The 14,588-nt window shown below is 54.7% G+C and overlaps 3 protein-coding genes across 3 annotated transcripts; 2 read left to right on the forward strand and 1 right to left on the reverse strand.

The window, feature by feature from the left end:
- Positions 1-280: 280 nt before the first annotated feature.
- On the forward strand, positions 281-4,171 carry UMAG_10922 (uncharacterized protein; the record flags this gene model as incomplete). The annotated part of the gene is made up of 1 exon (XM_011388392.1): positions 281-4,171. One exon carries the CDS (start codon positions 281-283, stop codon positions 4,169-4,171), a length of 3,891 nt encoding a protein of 1,296 aa, XP_011386694.1.
- Positions 4,172-4,277: 106 nt separating this feature from the next.
- On the reverse strand, positions 4,278-10,127 carry UMAG_00612 (ubiquitin-protein ligase RKR1; the record flags this gene model as incomplete). The annotated part of the gene is made up of 1 exon (XM_011388131.1): positions 4,278-10,127. The coding sequence occupies one exon, from the start codon at positions 10,125-10,127 to the stop codon at positions 4,278-4,280; it is 5,850 nt and encodes a 1,949-aa protein (XP_011386433.1).
- Positions 10,128-10,837: 710 nt separating this feature from the next.
- On the forward strand, positions 10,838-14,510 carry UMAG_10923 (uncharacterized protein; the record flags this gene model as incomplete). The annotated part of the gene is made up of 3 exons (XM_011388393.1): positions 10,838-11,253; positions 11,359-11,459; positions 11,755-14,510. 3 exons carry the CDS (start codon positions 10,838-10,840, stop codon positions 14,508-14,510), a joined length of 3,273 nt encoding a protein of 1,090 aa, XP_011386695.1.
- Positions 14,511-14,588: the final 78 nt, after the last annotated feature.

The raw sequence follows: 14,588 nt of genomic DNA on the forward strand, positions 1-14,588 counted from the left end.
TTAAAGCCTTCACGCTGTCCACTAACCATCCACTCACGACTGCTCAGCTCCGCGGCGCGGCGCGGCTATGGAATCGTAAAACCAACCTCAAGCCGACGCAGGGTCTTGCCAACAGCAACTTTCTCGAGGCCAGGTCCACCTCTAACATTCGTGTCAAAGTATCGTCCTTGCCCAACGAACACGTCATTCTCCGTCGCTGTCAAGGATGTATACTCTGGTGTCACAGGACGTGCCAGCTCCATGAACGCACGCTTATCCGCTACTCAGCTGCGTCAAAGCAATGACCAACTCGCATGGGTACGTGCTCGAGTATCCACGCATCCGTGTCGATCACTTCGACCAAGCGCCTGTTCCACTCCCTCGCTCGCTTTTAGCACATCGTCGTACGGTCCTCAAGCAACCCTTGGCTCCCGCTCACGACTCTGATAGCCTCCCATTTGCGCCCGAGCAAACCCACTTTGACAAGCCACTACTCTACCTCTTGACACACATCCATACCGACCACCTCAAAGGTCTCGACAGACCAGGCATCACTGCACCCATCTACTGTACTGCCGCCACGAAAGAGCTTCTTCTCAAATACGAGCGTCAAAAGACACGCATTGAAAAGGATCGCGATGGATTACATTCGAATCGTGTCGGCGTGCTACGACCCTATGCTCACCTACGCGTAACCGATGACCACGCTACAGCAAGGGCAAAGCTGTCTGGCTACCAATCGACAAGCCTTGATCTACTACATCCTCTTCCGTACAATGTACCCACCAAAGTGCAGTATACTCCAACTTCGAGCGTCACCTTGACACTGATTGAGAGCAATCATATGTTTGGAGCGACCATGTTTCTCATTCAAGGCGCTTGCGGCGCAGTTCTGCACACAGGCGACATGCGAGCAGAGGAATGGTGGTGCGAGGCTCTGAAGAGAAATCCCTTTCTTTCGCCATATCTGTGTTGGAATTGGCAAGATCATGAGGCCGAAGCGAACAGCCAGGCGAACGGCCATCACCAACAGCACGTTTGGGCCCATCAGATCGAGTCTCTCGACAGCACGACTTCATTGTCTCAACAGGCCTCAGACAATCAATCACAGTCGCAACCCGACTCTCAATCTCAAGATCGCCACGTCCAAAGCCCTTCAAACGACCTCGAATCGGACAGCTCCATGCTCATAGCAACAGCTACCACCAAGAAACGGCCTCAACTTCGCCTTCGCAACATTTACCTCGACACCGAGCTCCTCCTCTGTAACCAGAAGGTACCCACCAAGCAGCAAGCATGCCTCGACACGATCACACTCATGCGCTTGTATCCCTCCACCACCGTCTTCTTCCTCAACTGCTGGACGTGGGGCTACGAAGACATGCTCATTCTCACAGCCAAAGCCTTTGGCTGCAAGATCCACGTCGACCGCTTCAAGTACATCATGTACAAGGCTGCACGATGCGAAGCTCCCTTTCTCGCCGACGTTGTCACTCAGGATAGCAGCAAGACTCGGTTTCATGCGTGTGAAAGACACAATGCATGCTCCCACGTTCAAGGAATCGCTTCCCGCTACTCGTCCACCGCCGATCCATCGTGGGCTAAAGAGGCATTGGCAGCACACTCGCAAATCGACACCGGTAGTCTAGACCCAAGACTGCGGTGGGGACCGCTTCGGCCTCAAGCAGATCCACTGCTGGTATACATCAACCCGGCTCAGATCGCCGCCGACAAGTGGCCTTCTATGTTCCAGGACACCAAAGACCGACTGCAAGCCGCACAGAAACTCGAAACTGCTTGGCCTGAAGCGCTAGTCATGCCGATCGAGCGTCATTCGACCTTACCCGAGCTCCAAATGTTTGTAGGGCTCTTTCGGCCAAGAACTGTGTCACCGAACACCATCTTGGATCCCAAGGGAGGTCTTGACTACTACCTGCTTCATCACCTGTTTGGCCACTTGCTAGCTGGCGCAGACGACCGCCGTAAGATGGCCGAAGAAGGGGTCTCAATGCTTGGAAACAAGACGTGGAGCTTCTACGAGGCGCAATTAGCGAGGGCGCGGGAACAGGCGCAAGCAAATCGTGCTGTCAGCGGTCACGATTCGACAGAAGCTGTCCGGGCCACAAGCGGTAGTATCAACGGCAGTGGACATGGAGAGAGCATGCGAGAGAGTCTGGACGCATGGCAGCTGGATCGACTGTCCAAGTTGAGAGGAATCAACTACAAAGGTCTGATGATGCAGAATATGGCAGGCAACTTGGCGGCCATGTTGGAGATTGAACGATGGAGAACAGCGGCGGGAATTCAAGAGCCATCAGAAGGTCTGAATACTGTCATCGAGCAGTCGTTGGCGAGTACACAGGGCAGGTCGGAAGCTAGTGTATCTAGTGTTGACTACGATGCTGATCACAGTCAATTTGCTGAAACGCAGAATGCACCTCCTCCGCGCTTCAACGGCCGCGGCATGCACGAAGATGAAACTACAGATGCATCCTCTGGGCGTAACCAAACGCAGCATGCATCCGACCCGGTATCGCAGCGCTCTGTGTGCGCCTCATCGCTGATTACGCACGACAAGAAATCAGAGCAAGCTCTTGGTGCATCAGCACCAGCGGAGCCTTCACAGCATTCACAGCCATCCGCTGCCGAGGTGGAGGAGGAGGATATGTTCACCGAGCTATCAGAAGACCTAGCCTGTCGTTACCTCAACGTCCTCATCCACCACTTCCACGTGCGTTTCCACCGGACAAACAATTCGTACGTGCAAATGTGGAAGACAGTCCGGTGTACGCTGGCGGAAGAAGCGCAAAAAGTGGAAGAACACTGGTTCAGAGAGACGGGTATCCTGCCGCCTTTGTGGAGCTCACAAGCAGTTGAGGCAGAGCGAGCTGTCCCTGCACAGGCAGCGGTTCGCACATCTTGTGATCGAGTCGAAGCGCACAAGAGCAGTGTACTGGGCCAAGTGCTCACGTCGTTCATCGACATGCTTGCACCAGCACCAGCACGAGAACATGTCGAGCTTGTATCGATCACAACGTCGTCTGATCACACGGTCGCGCTGCAGCTCATTCTTCGACACTTTGTCAAGATAGGTTTCAACGACCCTATCGAATCGTCGGCCGACATGTATTCAAAAGCTCAAAGCCATGCCAGTTGCCTCGCAAATGCCTCAACAGCTGAATGGGAGCCGCTTTCCGACCACCTAACAGCTCTCACCAAATATCTCACATCGACGCTCCGAAGCTTTGCTTCATCATGGAGCAACTCAGTGGATCAGGAAAACCGAGTGCTAAGCCTGCAACTCACCGGTCTCCTGTTCTCAACACGCGCGCTACACGCCGTCATCGACGGGGACGCTATTCAGATGCTCCTAGACAGTGTCATCTCGATCGTCGAAGCAGCACCACGCGACTTTTCCACGCTGTCGTCCGCGGGCAGGATGATGACAGCGAATGCGTGTGCGGTGTTACGAGCGGAAGAGCTCGAAGAACACATACTGGCACCTTTTGAGCACAGATTGCTTGCGCTCGCACACGATTCAGACGGCGTGTTGAGGAGGAGCGAGACTTTGATGGACGAGGCCATGTCGCGGGTTAGCCAGTTGGCTCCTGTGCATATCGTCGGATGCGACAGAGATGCTGTGTCGGAAACCGATCGATGCGAAGCACACGATGGCCGTGTTGGCGTGGATCGCACCAGTCAAGACGAGCAGACATCGAGCTTGCCGCTTGCACAAATACGCGTACCACGTATCGGACGAATCTCGCCCTCGTACACCATACAGCATCGCTCTCCAACTCGCATCTCTACGCCGCACATCCAGACTGCAGACTCAGTCATCAGCACATCTCAACGCGACTCAATCGAGTCCTCAACCGCCTCGCTCTCTCGCCCGCAAGAGCCACCGCAAGTATCACAAGCACTACAGGTATCACAAGCATCGTCAGTTACGCAAGAAGAAGACGAGACGCAGTCCGAACACGAGGCGTTGCAACACGAAGCGTTGAGTGCTGGCGTCAGCACGAGCGCGTGTCGTGCGCGTCGTGCGCGTGTGCAGGCGGCAGCAAGAGCGGTGGTGGATCGTACGGTTTCGCTAAATGCCAGGTTGGCTGGTCAGCGCGTCGAGATCGCCGAGCGTCGCAAGCGCGGTTTGGACGTCCTAGTGGCGAGCAGCACAAGGCGCAGGCAGTGAGCTGTTGGAGGAAAGCTACCAGGAGCACAACGGCCAGCATGCACCGACGAGAAATGGCTTGTATTGGTATGCACTGGAAGCACGCTGAATTTGCACACAGCGCGTGCTACAGGATGGATCGGCACAGCGGGCACGTGCTGGCCCCGCTCGTGGAGATCCACTTGAACAGACAGCCTGCATGGAACTTGTTCTTGCAGGTTTTGCACGGCTTTGTAGGCAAGCTCCTGTCCATCGGTGAGATGATAGAGTAGCAAATAGCACACTCGTCCAAGCCCTGGAACTGGACCTCGGCATTGCGTTTGAACAGGCTGAGCGCGTCAAAGATAAGGCCGTTCTGACCTGTGATGAGCTGCTGTACGGCTAGGAGCCAGGATCGCCATTTGGCTTCAGTAATACCGACGCGTTGGATGTCGCGAATTTCGACGCCGTGCAACGGAAAGTCGGCGGGGATCTTGACGCCTATTTCCATAGGGTGTTCATCGACCACGTATGTGGCGATCACTTCGTTGGTCGATAGAATCTTGATCGACAGCGCCTCGTCTTGCAATTTCGACAGCGCTTCCGGCTCGCGCAGGTGCGACAATTCGCGCTTGGCAATGATCGGCGACACGTACCGCGTGGTGAAGCTGGCAATCTGCATAGAATGCTGTCGGTCCTTGATGTCAATCCACCAGCTGCGAACCGTCGTAGGCATGTGAATGAGCGCTCGCAAGTACACGTGTGCTGCCAACACTTGCAACACGGTCAGTGACGATTCGGCGTCAATCTGGTCCAGGAACACCTCTTCCAGAACAAACCGACTTGGATCAAACCCTCGTCGACTCTCATCCGCCAATCCCACCAGTGCAAACACGCTAGGCAACAGCGACTCGACCAACAAATCCCGCTTTTCGATCTCGCTCAAAAACGCAGATTTCACCCACAACGACGCGCCCTCAAAGTGGTCAAACACCGCGATCCAGCTGAGAAAGTAGCCAAACGCAGTGCGACGAGCAGCTCCTTCCTCCACGAGCACGTTCAGCTGAGTGCCAAGATTGTCGCCAACGTTGGCAACCAGCGCCTCCGGAAGCTTGAGCTTTCTCTGTCCTTCCTCTGTGGCGAGCGACTCTCGGTCTACTGCCGACTCGACCACAAGTTCCTTTACATGCTCCCGGATTGCGCCACTCAGCAAACGGTAGCTGATCACCTGGACCTCGTGGCTTGGACTCTGCACCAGAAGCTTGCTCAGAGCACCCGCTGTTTCTTGCAACTTAAAGGGCGCCTCTGACGTCTCGCGGATCAGCTCAACGATCACATCGACACATGCCTGCTTGGGTGCCGAGATCGACTGCACGCCAGCCAGCGAAAGGAACTGATCGCGAACCAAATCCACCGAGGCGACGCTTCGATTCTTCCAGTATTCTCGCAGATTCGCGTTAGTCGAAGCCAAGTCGCACATCGTCTCGAGCAGTCGCAGATTGTGGTACAGCTGTGCTACCGTATCGTCCTCGGCGAGTGAGCAGAATTCCAAATTTGTCTCGAGTGTATCGAAGATAAAGTCAATATGACTGCCTTGCACATCTTGAACCACAGGAAGCAGATGAACAAACAGCTCGGCCAGACGAGTTGATGTCTCTTCCTCAGCGTCCCCGCTGTTTTCTTCATCGGTATACCACTTTTGCAGATCTTTAAGCAGCATCATCGCCCGCTGCTGTGGAATAAGAGCGAGACCAGAGTCGACCGGCGGCGCGAGTGCCACAAGTGTGCGTAGTGAATGCAAGATGCTGTCTCCGGCTGTATTTGATCCGAGTGCTGCGAGCTTAGCAGCAGCACCATTACGCAGGCGCTCGTAGATAGGAGACGAGCCAGCGATTGGCTTGGCTGCATGGAAGATGGCGGAAGCCATGGCTGGCATGCGGTCTTGTACTGCATCGCCGAGCTTGAGCCAGCGATCAGCACCAGCTTCCGTGACAGTACCGAAGCTGAAAGCAGCGTTGAGCAGACGATGGAAAACGCGAGCCAGGTAGCTGCTTGGCACATGAGCTTCTGACGACATCTTCCATACCGCAGTAAGTACGTGACCGATGCCGTCCTTTTCGGCATCGATGACGCTCGAGCGCTGCAGAGTCATAACCATGTCGTTGTGCCAGTTCTCGGTGACTGAGTAGCTGAGTGACGAGATCAGAGCCGTGGCAGCAGTCACTGAGGATTGCAGCCATGCACGGTGCGCTTCGGGAAGCACTGACGAGTCGAGCGCATGCTTGGATGAGCCTGGAAGCAGCAAATCATCTTCGATGAAAATGGAAAGCAGAATGACGTAGGGCAGTAGATGTACGAGCTTCTTGGCCTCTGCGCGATCCTGGTCGAGGATCAGAAGAGCAGCAGCACAGACACGAGCGAAAATGCCGAGACCCTGGCCATCAACTAGCGAGTCTGAGGTTGCAGAGGGCTTCTCCGAGGTACGCTGGTGTGGAACTAGTGGGTCAAAAACCATCAGTGCTGGATGGGTTGTCTGACGACAAGACTTCAGTAACATCTCGCGGAGCTCCAACGGTTCTGGAAGCGGCGAGGCTTCGTATCCAGCGGCATTCACCAGACGAATGACAGGTACGTGAATGTCCAGCAAATGGTCTTGAAGGCTTGCCATCTCCTGCTTCCGCATCTCCTTTAACTCCTGCTCGGAGGATCCCTCAAAAACATGTTGTAGCACGGAAAAGGCCAAAGCGCGTACTTCGGAGGGATATGCCTTGCTGACCCAGTCGTTTGGCGATGCGCTTGGATCGCCACAGTCATGGTAGAGATGAACCAGCTCTGAGACAGCAACCAGCACACCTGTGAAGGACGGGGCTTTAAGGGTTCGTCGAACATCGGCTTTCGACGCTTGAGCTTTGATCCAGCAATCAAGCACATGCAGCAAGTCCTGTGTAGTAGCTGCCACGCGCCGGCGAAGTAGACTATCTTCGTCTGAGCGTGGGCGTTCCAGTAAAGTATTCCTCAGCTGTTCGATTGTAGAACAGACGATCGACAACATTGCTTCGACGCATGACGTGTCAACAAATGACCCCGGTTTGGTCAGGATGTTAGAGATCACCTCGCGAAGGCGGCAGCGAAGCTCGCTGGGCGCTCCCGCGCTGTCGCACAGGCTCGTGACGAGCCCGATGGCTAGATCCTCGATACCAGCCTCCGGTGCTGGTTGTGGCAGCTGGAGTTCTTTGGCGTTGTTAGCAAAAGCTGCTTTTGCAACAGCTTCTGAAGCAAGGAACAGCTCCGAAAGAGCATCAACTCGATCTCGCAGCTCAGCGAGCAGTGCGACGGACGACAGTGTCTCGGTCCAAATCGATGCGCGAGCTTGTTCGTCCGGGCACAGAGGCAAATACGCGGCTAGAAAAGCAGCCGCGGAATTCGGAGCTACGCATCTAGTCGCCATGAGTTGTGGTATAGACAAAGCTGAAACCTTGGTCAATACCTGAGTGACGGAAGTATCGAGGGCGCCTGATGCGCTGACTGTAGCTCTCAGCGCAACGCACAGGAAATCGCAAAGCAGGGTAGTGCGTAGTCGCTTGAGGTCCGAGGGCGTGCTGTCCTGAGCTCCAATGTCAGCGAGACCCGACGCTGCGAGCTTGATCGCCTGTCCAATACTGGATGCTGCGACGCGCCGAAGCTCTGCATCCGCAGCTTGACTTTGGGCCGGGGACAACGCAGCGTAGAAGGAGGTCACCCGTTCAAGTGCGGCCAGTACCTTAGCGTCCCTTGCTTGCGCATTGCAGAGAGCCTGAGTCATTTCGACAAGATCCACCTCGGTCTCGGCAAGGAAAGGGCCAGCAACGTTGAGCTCGGATGTGGACGCTGCAATACGTCGAACTTGGACGGCGAGATCTGATACGATGCGTGTGGACCCAATATTCTTGATCCTCTGTGCTCTTCCTGCTTCGTCGGTGTCTTCCTCGACGGAGCCAATGTCGAGTGAGGTTAGCAAGCTAGCCTTGGGAAGTACCAATTCTGACCAGACAGCGCCAAAGTGGACACGTACAAGCTCCTTTGCGAATGCTGCATTGCCTTTCCCATTGCTGGGACCAGCACGGCTCATGCGCAAAGCCATGAAGGTGACGCATTCGGTAAAGGATGTGAAGAAAGCACGACAGCCGACGGGGTCAAAGTCGAGCGGACGGCTGTACAAAGCCGAGAAGAAGTTGGTGAGAAGATCAGAGGCAGAATCCAAGTTATCGTAAGCGAGAAGTTCGGGTGGGATCGTGGAGATGAAGACCACGACGGATGAATAGCCCAAGTGAGGAGCACCGCCACATGCCGACTGCAGCCACTGCAAGAAGGAGGTGTACGATCGCGGCTTGGGACTCGATTCCTGGATGGGGTCTTGAGCATCCATGTCACGGTCGTCAGACCTGGTGTCGGAGCTATCGTTGTTTTCGTCGTCATTTTCACTTTCATTTTCGTCATGATCGTTGTCATCGTCGTCATCGCTGCTGTCAGCTTTACTTCGCTTGCCTCTCTCGTTGCTTTTTTCACCAATGAGCCAGAGTTCGGGATGTTTCTTAAGAAGAGGCAGGATAGCGTCGAGTGTGGACCTTTGAACGGCATTGTCACGCTCGAACCATACCGAAGACATAGCCACCATACCAATTGTGTTAATGTGCTGTTCAAGAACGTTGGGTGTTACTTCGAAGAGAGTGCGCAGCAATGTCCAGGCGCGCAATCGTACGGAAGGAGAATCGAATCCGAACGAGGTGATGGCTGTGGCTGTCTCAGATCGGGGTGCAGAGGACGCGGCGAGGTTGTGAGGCGACAGAGAAGCCCACACAAGTCTCGATGAGAAGATATCTTGCAGACTTTGTTCGAACTCGGCGTCTGATTTTTGGCGCAGGATTGAGGACAGCACGGAGAGGGCACCAGCGACCAGGCGTTTGTCGAGTGCTGGTGTATCCTCCTCGACATTGCTCTCGTCTCGATTCTTAGCATCTCGTTCGATACCGCCTACCTGCAGCGATGGGGTAGCGTAGCCTGAAGAGTTTCGAGACAAGGAAGGATCACCGGAAGCGACGGCATGAGCAGATGTCATGGACAAGGTAAAGGATGGAGAGGGCGATAGGAGAATGGTGCGCAGGTGCGCCACGAGCGTGTCACAGTATTCGGTGAGATTCAGTTGGACGGTACTGTCTCTTTCCACGAACGGGTCGGCTGATTGCTTATCGTTCCAAGTGCAAGTATCAGTCCAAGCCAAGCGGCCGAGACGTTCGATAGAGCGATCCGTGTCGTGGCAGAGAATGGCCCAGGGACCCAAGATGGGTTCGATGTATTGAGGTGATTCCAACAGCTCTTCACGTGTTGACGAGATTCCATTTGAGGAAGCTTGTGGCTTTTCAAGCAGCAAGATGTGGATTTGCATGGTCAAGAGACGTAGTCGACGCGTTGGAGACAAGGCCAAGCGAGGGAAAAGATGGACCCAGCTGGGAAGCATCATCACGAGGGCATCTCTCTTCTGCTCTAAGCTGAGGCTGGACGTATCGACGTTCGGCTCGCTCGCAGCAGAGGATGTCGACTTACCCAGTGCATCTTCGACCCAAGTCAATAGCCCTTCGAGGGCACGACATCGCGTGATGACATCCTTCTTGGATGCTTTACGTAAAAGTACGACAAGATCCGCAGGGAGCAGAGAGGCGAGGCCCATGGAATCGAGAGGGTCAGGCAGCGGCTGCGGCGGTTTGGGAGGGGGAACGTACTGCTTCTTTTTCTCGGCTTTGCTCTTCTTTCCGCCTTTGCCATCCTTGTTGGATTTGTCTTTCTTCTGTCCACGCTGCAAACCATGCTGCTTCTGCTTCTCCAAAGCTTCGGCGAGTTCGGGATGCAAAAGGTTGCCGTCTTCATCACGCTCGTAAGCGACTTTCTTGGCGGCCTTGTTGGCCTGTTTCTTGCGTGTGGCCGACGAAGCCGAAGACTTGCCCTTGGGCGCACCCTTGGCCATAGTGTCGAAACTAAAGCGAAGATGGCAGACGAGTCATGCGAAGGGTACTGTGATGCTTCCTAGGTGGTATCAAAACGATTGCGTGCACCGGTACGGAGCTCCAGCGAGTTCAAAATTGTGAGACAAAGTGGGGCTGCCTGGTTCGGTGTTGGTAGGAGCACTGATCAAGAAGAATGAAACAACAGAACAAGTGTGAGTCAGTCACGAGTGTGATCGAGCGCAGTTGCCTATTGATTAGTTCCTTCTTCCCAGCAAATCAACGTTGAAGCAAGTTTTGAATCGTGAATGTCGTCCGTGCTGTGACGTTTTCTGGTTTGTCACCAAAGCACCAAGACTTCAACAAGGTGGAGGAGGCATCCTCAGCTCAAGTGCTGTTTGACTAATTTATTCGTGATTCGTGATTGGTAACTCTGGGTGACTTTGCGAGAAAAGGCTCAGCTCACACGAGGCGTTACCCGAGCCCGATCTAGATATGACAATCATGAAACGTCCCCGATGGACGAAAATATCAAAATAAGCCCCATCCGCTCGAGTCGATTTGGCTTGAGCATCTCATGTGAGTGGCATCTAACCCCCGCACCTTTCTTGCCTCCCATTTGCATCATATCATCGCTCTGTGCTGCAAGAGCATACCAAGAACGCTGTGAAAGGCGGCCAATACTGACTCCTTCATCGTAATCTGAGCATCACGAGCGACATCGTCGTCCGACATGTCCGCACCTGCATCTGCATCTGAAGCCACGGATTTGGCGCCCAGCTTGCAAGACGAGTCATCGTCTGGTGTGGGTTCGGCTGCGGATGGCATCGATGACACAAGCGCTGCTGTAGAGCCGCGTAGGGGATCACGCACACGCAAACCGACTTCTAGGGCAGCAGGGCTGGAACCCACCGAGATTGCATCTGCGTCTCATGGAGCTCAGCAAAAGGTCACACGCTCGCTTCGGAAGCGAAAGGCGGATGATGTCGGCGCAGAGCAGGAGGAAACGACGGAGCATGAGGTTGCTACTGTATTCGAAAAGGAGAGCACGGAAGGCGTTCAAGAGGATGCCGATGAGAAGCGTTACTGTATCTGTCACGGCAGAGATGATGGAACCTTTATGATTTCTTGCGAGCGTTGTCAGAACTGGTTAGTAGCAATTCATGATGCTGAGAAAAAGTTGACCATCAACGAAAATGAGCTGATGCGTATTGTCACTGTTTACCACCATTCTGCGTTTGTCATTCGGTCCAGGTTCCACACCAAATGCATCGGCATTACACAAAAAGCTGCCAAGAAGCTCGACGAATACATCTGCGAGGCTTGCTCCAGCACGGCCGCCGCCTCCGACAAAGGTAAGTGTCACCATCTGCGTTGTACCGCGTTTGCAAAACAAGACATGCGATCTCTGCAATCCAAGACATGGTTTTCTCTCACGGGTCGAGCATTCCCGCAAGTCTTGCGACCTGTGCTAGAAACGATTTGAGCCCATGACACGTAGGCGAGGGTACTTCGTGTATTAGTACCGACCGCTAATACCACTGTATAGCGGGGACCAGGATGGCAAAGAGCTTGGAGACCTCGTCTATCGGATACTGCGATGCTGACTTGCAGCTTTCAACAATGTCTCACATGTTCGCATCGTCACAGCAGCCGCGCCAAAGCAGATAAAGCGGTACAAGTCCTCGCGAGCACAGCAAGCATCTCGAATCGCAAAAGCGTGCACGGAAGAGTCTGATTCGGAACATGAAGACAAGGAAGTAGACGATTTCGAAGAGGAAAGCGCTTCAGACGACGATTACATTGGCGAAGTCGAAGATGACGCCTCGAATCACGAGGTTGCGGCCAGCCCAAACGTCACCCAGCCGACGCCTTCGGCAAGACCGCAACAGCGCAAGCAAGTCTCCTCAAGCATTGCGATTTTGAAAGCAAACACAGCTGCGTCTGACTCTGCCAACGCTGGCAGGGTGTCGCAGCGCAGAACATCTGACGCCTCGAGACGAGCGAGCGCATCTAGCAAGCCCGCCGCCGCTTCAAAGAAAGGCGCATCACGCAAGCCCACTGGGCCTACCGATGCCAGCACTGAAGAAGCCAGATCAAGGGCCCGCAAGGTATTGGCGACTGCTCTTGAAATGATTTTCAGCAGCGCCACGGAGAAGAAAAAGTCAACAGGAGCAGCAGACGAAGACGAGGAGTCCGACGAGCAACGCGCGCACAGCTTTGCTTCGCTTCTGGAGGAGGACCTCTTCGACTCGAATGCTGATACCCATGGCTCGATCCGTGTTGTTGGTTCAAAGTACAAAGATCGCTTCCGCACTTTTCTGTTTAGTCTCAAGGATGCAAAGAACACCACGTTGCATTCTAGGATTTCATCAGGCCAACTGCAGCCATCTGAGCTGGGCAAAATGACCAACGAAGAGTTGGCGAATGACTCCATCCGCCAGGCCACTGAGAAGGCTCGGCTCGAGGCGCTACAAAGGAGCACCTTGCGTTCAGAGGATGCAGGACCGTTGCGCAAGATGACGCACAAGGGCGAGATTGAGATTGAGAGCGATGCCGTCATCGCTCGAGATCAGACGGACAAATTCGAAAGAGCGCTCGATGCCAAACAAAAGGGACGCTCCCAAAGGCCTCCGGCGTCAAGAGTGTCCGAAAGCGAACCAGTGATCCCAACTTCAATGCATGCTGCTGAGGATGAGGACGAACAAGGGACGGCTGACTCACTTGCGAAAGACGATCCTGAGCGTCGCTCTGCGCCTGCACCCAAGCTTGCTCAAGCTTCACCCAGTCGCCTCAACTTTGGTGATGTGTGGATTAAAAGCGAGGGCGACGCTTCCAGTGACAACCACAGTAAGGAGCCTCAAGAATCATTTGGCTTTGGGATCGGTTCTCCGCACGAAGAAGAGTACGATCAGAGTATCGGAGTGGACCAAGATGGCGCTGCTACAGCTGGTGTCGACGACTTTATCGATTCATTTCTTGACGGTGCTGCTGACGAGATTGACAGTGCCGCCCGGATCGTATCGGAACAAGAGGTCCAACGATCCACAACTCCAGGTGTAGATCCCCCAGGCAGCACTCTGCACCGCTACCGCAGCGTCATCTGGAACGGTCTCATCGATCTGCCAGATGTCTTTGCATTCCAAGGACACGTCAAGCAGATAGCGGGACGTAGCCTGACCTCTGCGGCTACGGTCTGGCCAAGATTTTTCCCAGAACGGGCGCTCCTCATCGCTGGTCGACTGCCTTCAAAGGCTGCTGTCGACTATCTGCTCCAAGTGGTCAATGCGCCAAGGACTGAGATCCTCGCCTTCACCATGGAGCCAGGCGTCGTCAAGGACAGCGCAGTGAAACAACAAGAATCGGACCTTTTCAGCTTCGATGGGATGTTTCAGCATTTCAAGAACGCCGACAGGTGGGGAGCTTTACACATCTCATCCAGCGTCAAAGGAAGTCTCATCAAGGATTTTTACCTTGTTCCGCTGCAGAAAGACGAAGAAGTGCCACTCTGGCTCGACATGGTCGAGTCAGATTGTTTGGGGTCAGATTGGCATGCCAAACGCGACCGTGATCTGCTCGTGCTTGTGGCAGTGGTGATCCGCGACGCAATGCAGAATGAGCTGTCCAAGGCGGAGAGATCGCCGACGCGTCCAAGAAGCGCGACCAACGAAAACCGCAGAAATGGACATGGCCAAACAGCATCTGTGCCGGAAGAGCCGTACAATCCATCAGCCGGTCTGCACCTCGGTCTGGATCAGTCGGGCATGGACCATACCGGGGCAGTAAGCGGCGCTGCGCCTTCAGTTGGGGCTTTTGGTTCAGATGCTCTGCAATCACTCCTCCGCACGCTCGGAAAGACGACCGCTCCGCCTGCTCCTGGTAGCGTTCAAGCTGCTCTTCCGACAGGCCTGAGTTCATCGGTCCCCATTTTGCCTGCTGTGTCGCCTTCAGGGCCTCCTCCCGGACCGCCTCCTGGACCTCCTCCGGTGCTTTCAGGCGTTTCACCGCCTGCTGTTAGGTCACCCATGGCCGGCTCCTGGTCGCCGTATCCAACTGCCGGAGCATTGGGCGACGCGGCTACACCAACGCAACATTGGCAGCAGCAGCAACCCTATCTTGGCTATCATCAGGGCTATGTGCCTGTTGCAGACCCGCCGGCGTACGGACAAGGCGGTGGATGGGGTCAACAGCAGAGCTGGCACCCGCCGCCGCAGACCTCAGCGCCCCCGGCGCCGCAAGAAATGCCAGAGGAAGAATATCCGGGACAGTATAACCCGGACTTTCTGGCTCAAGCTGGCGCTGGCACACAGCGTGGAGGCGAAGGACGCGGATTTGGCTACGGTCATGGCCAAGGCCAAGGCAGAGGCAGAGGCAGAGGAGGGTGGAGTAGAGGAAGAGGCTGGTGAGACCAATCGGCTCACGGGTCATTGATAGTCGATCCGTTGAGGTTATAAGTCATTTACTGCCTTGGAACATTTTGCAAC

Source organism: Mycosarcoma maydis, chromosome 1 (genome assembly GCF_000328475.2).
Source record: "Mycosarcoma maydis chromosome 1, whole genome shotgun sequence".
Taxonomy (NCBI): domain Eukaryota; kingdom Fungi; phylum Basidiomycota; class Ustilaginomycetes; order Ustilaginales; genus Mycosarcoma; species Mycosarcoma maydis.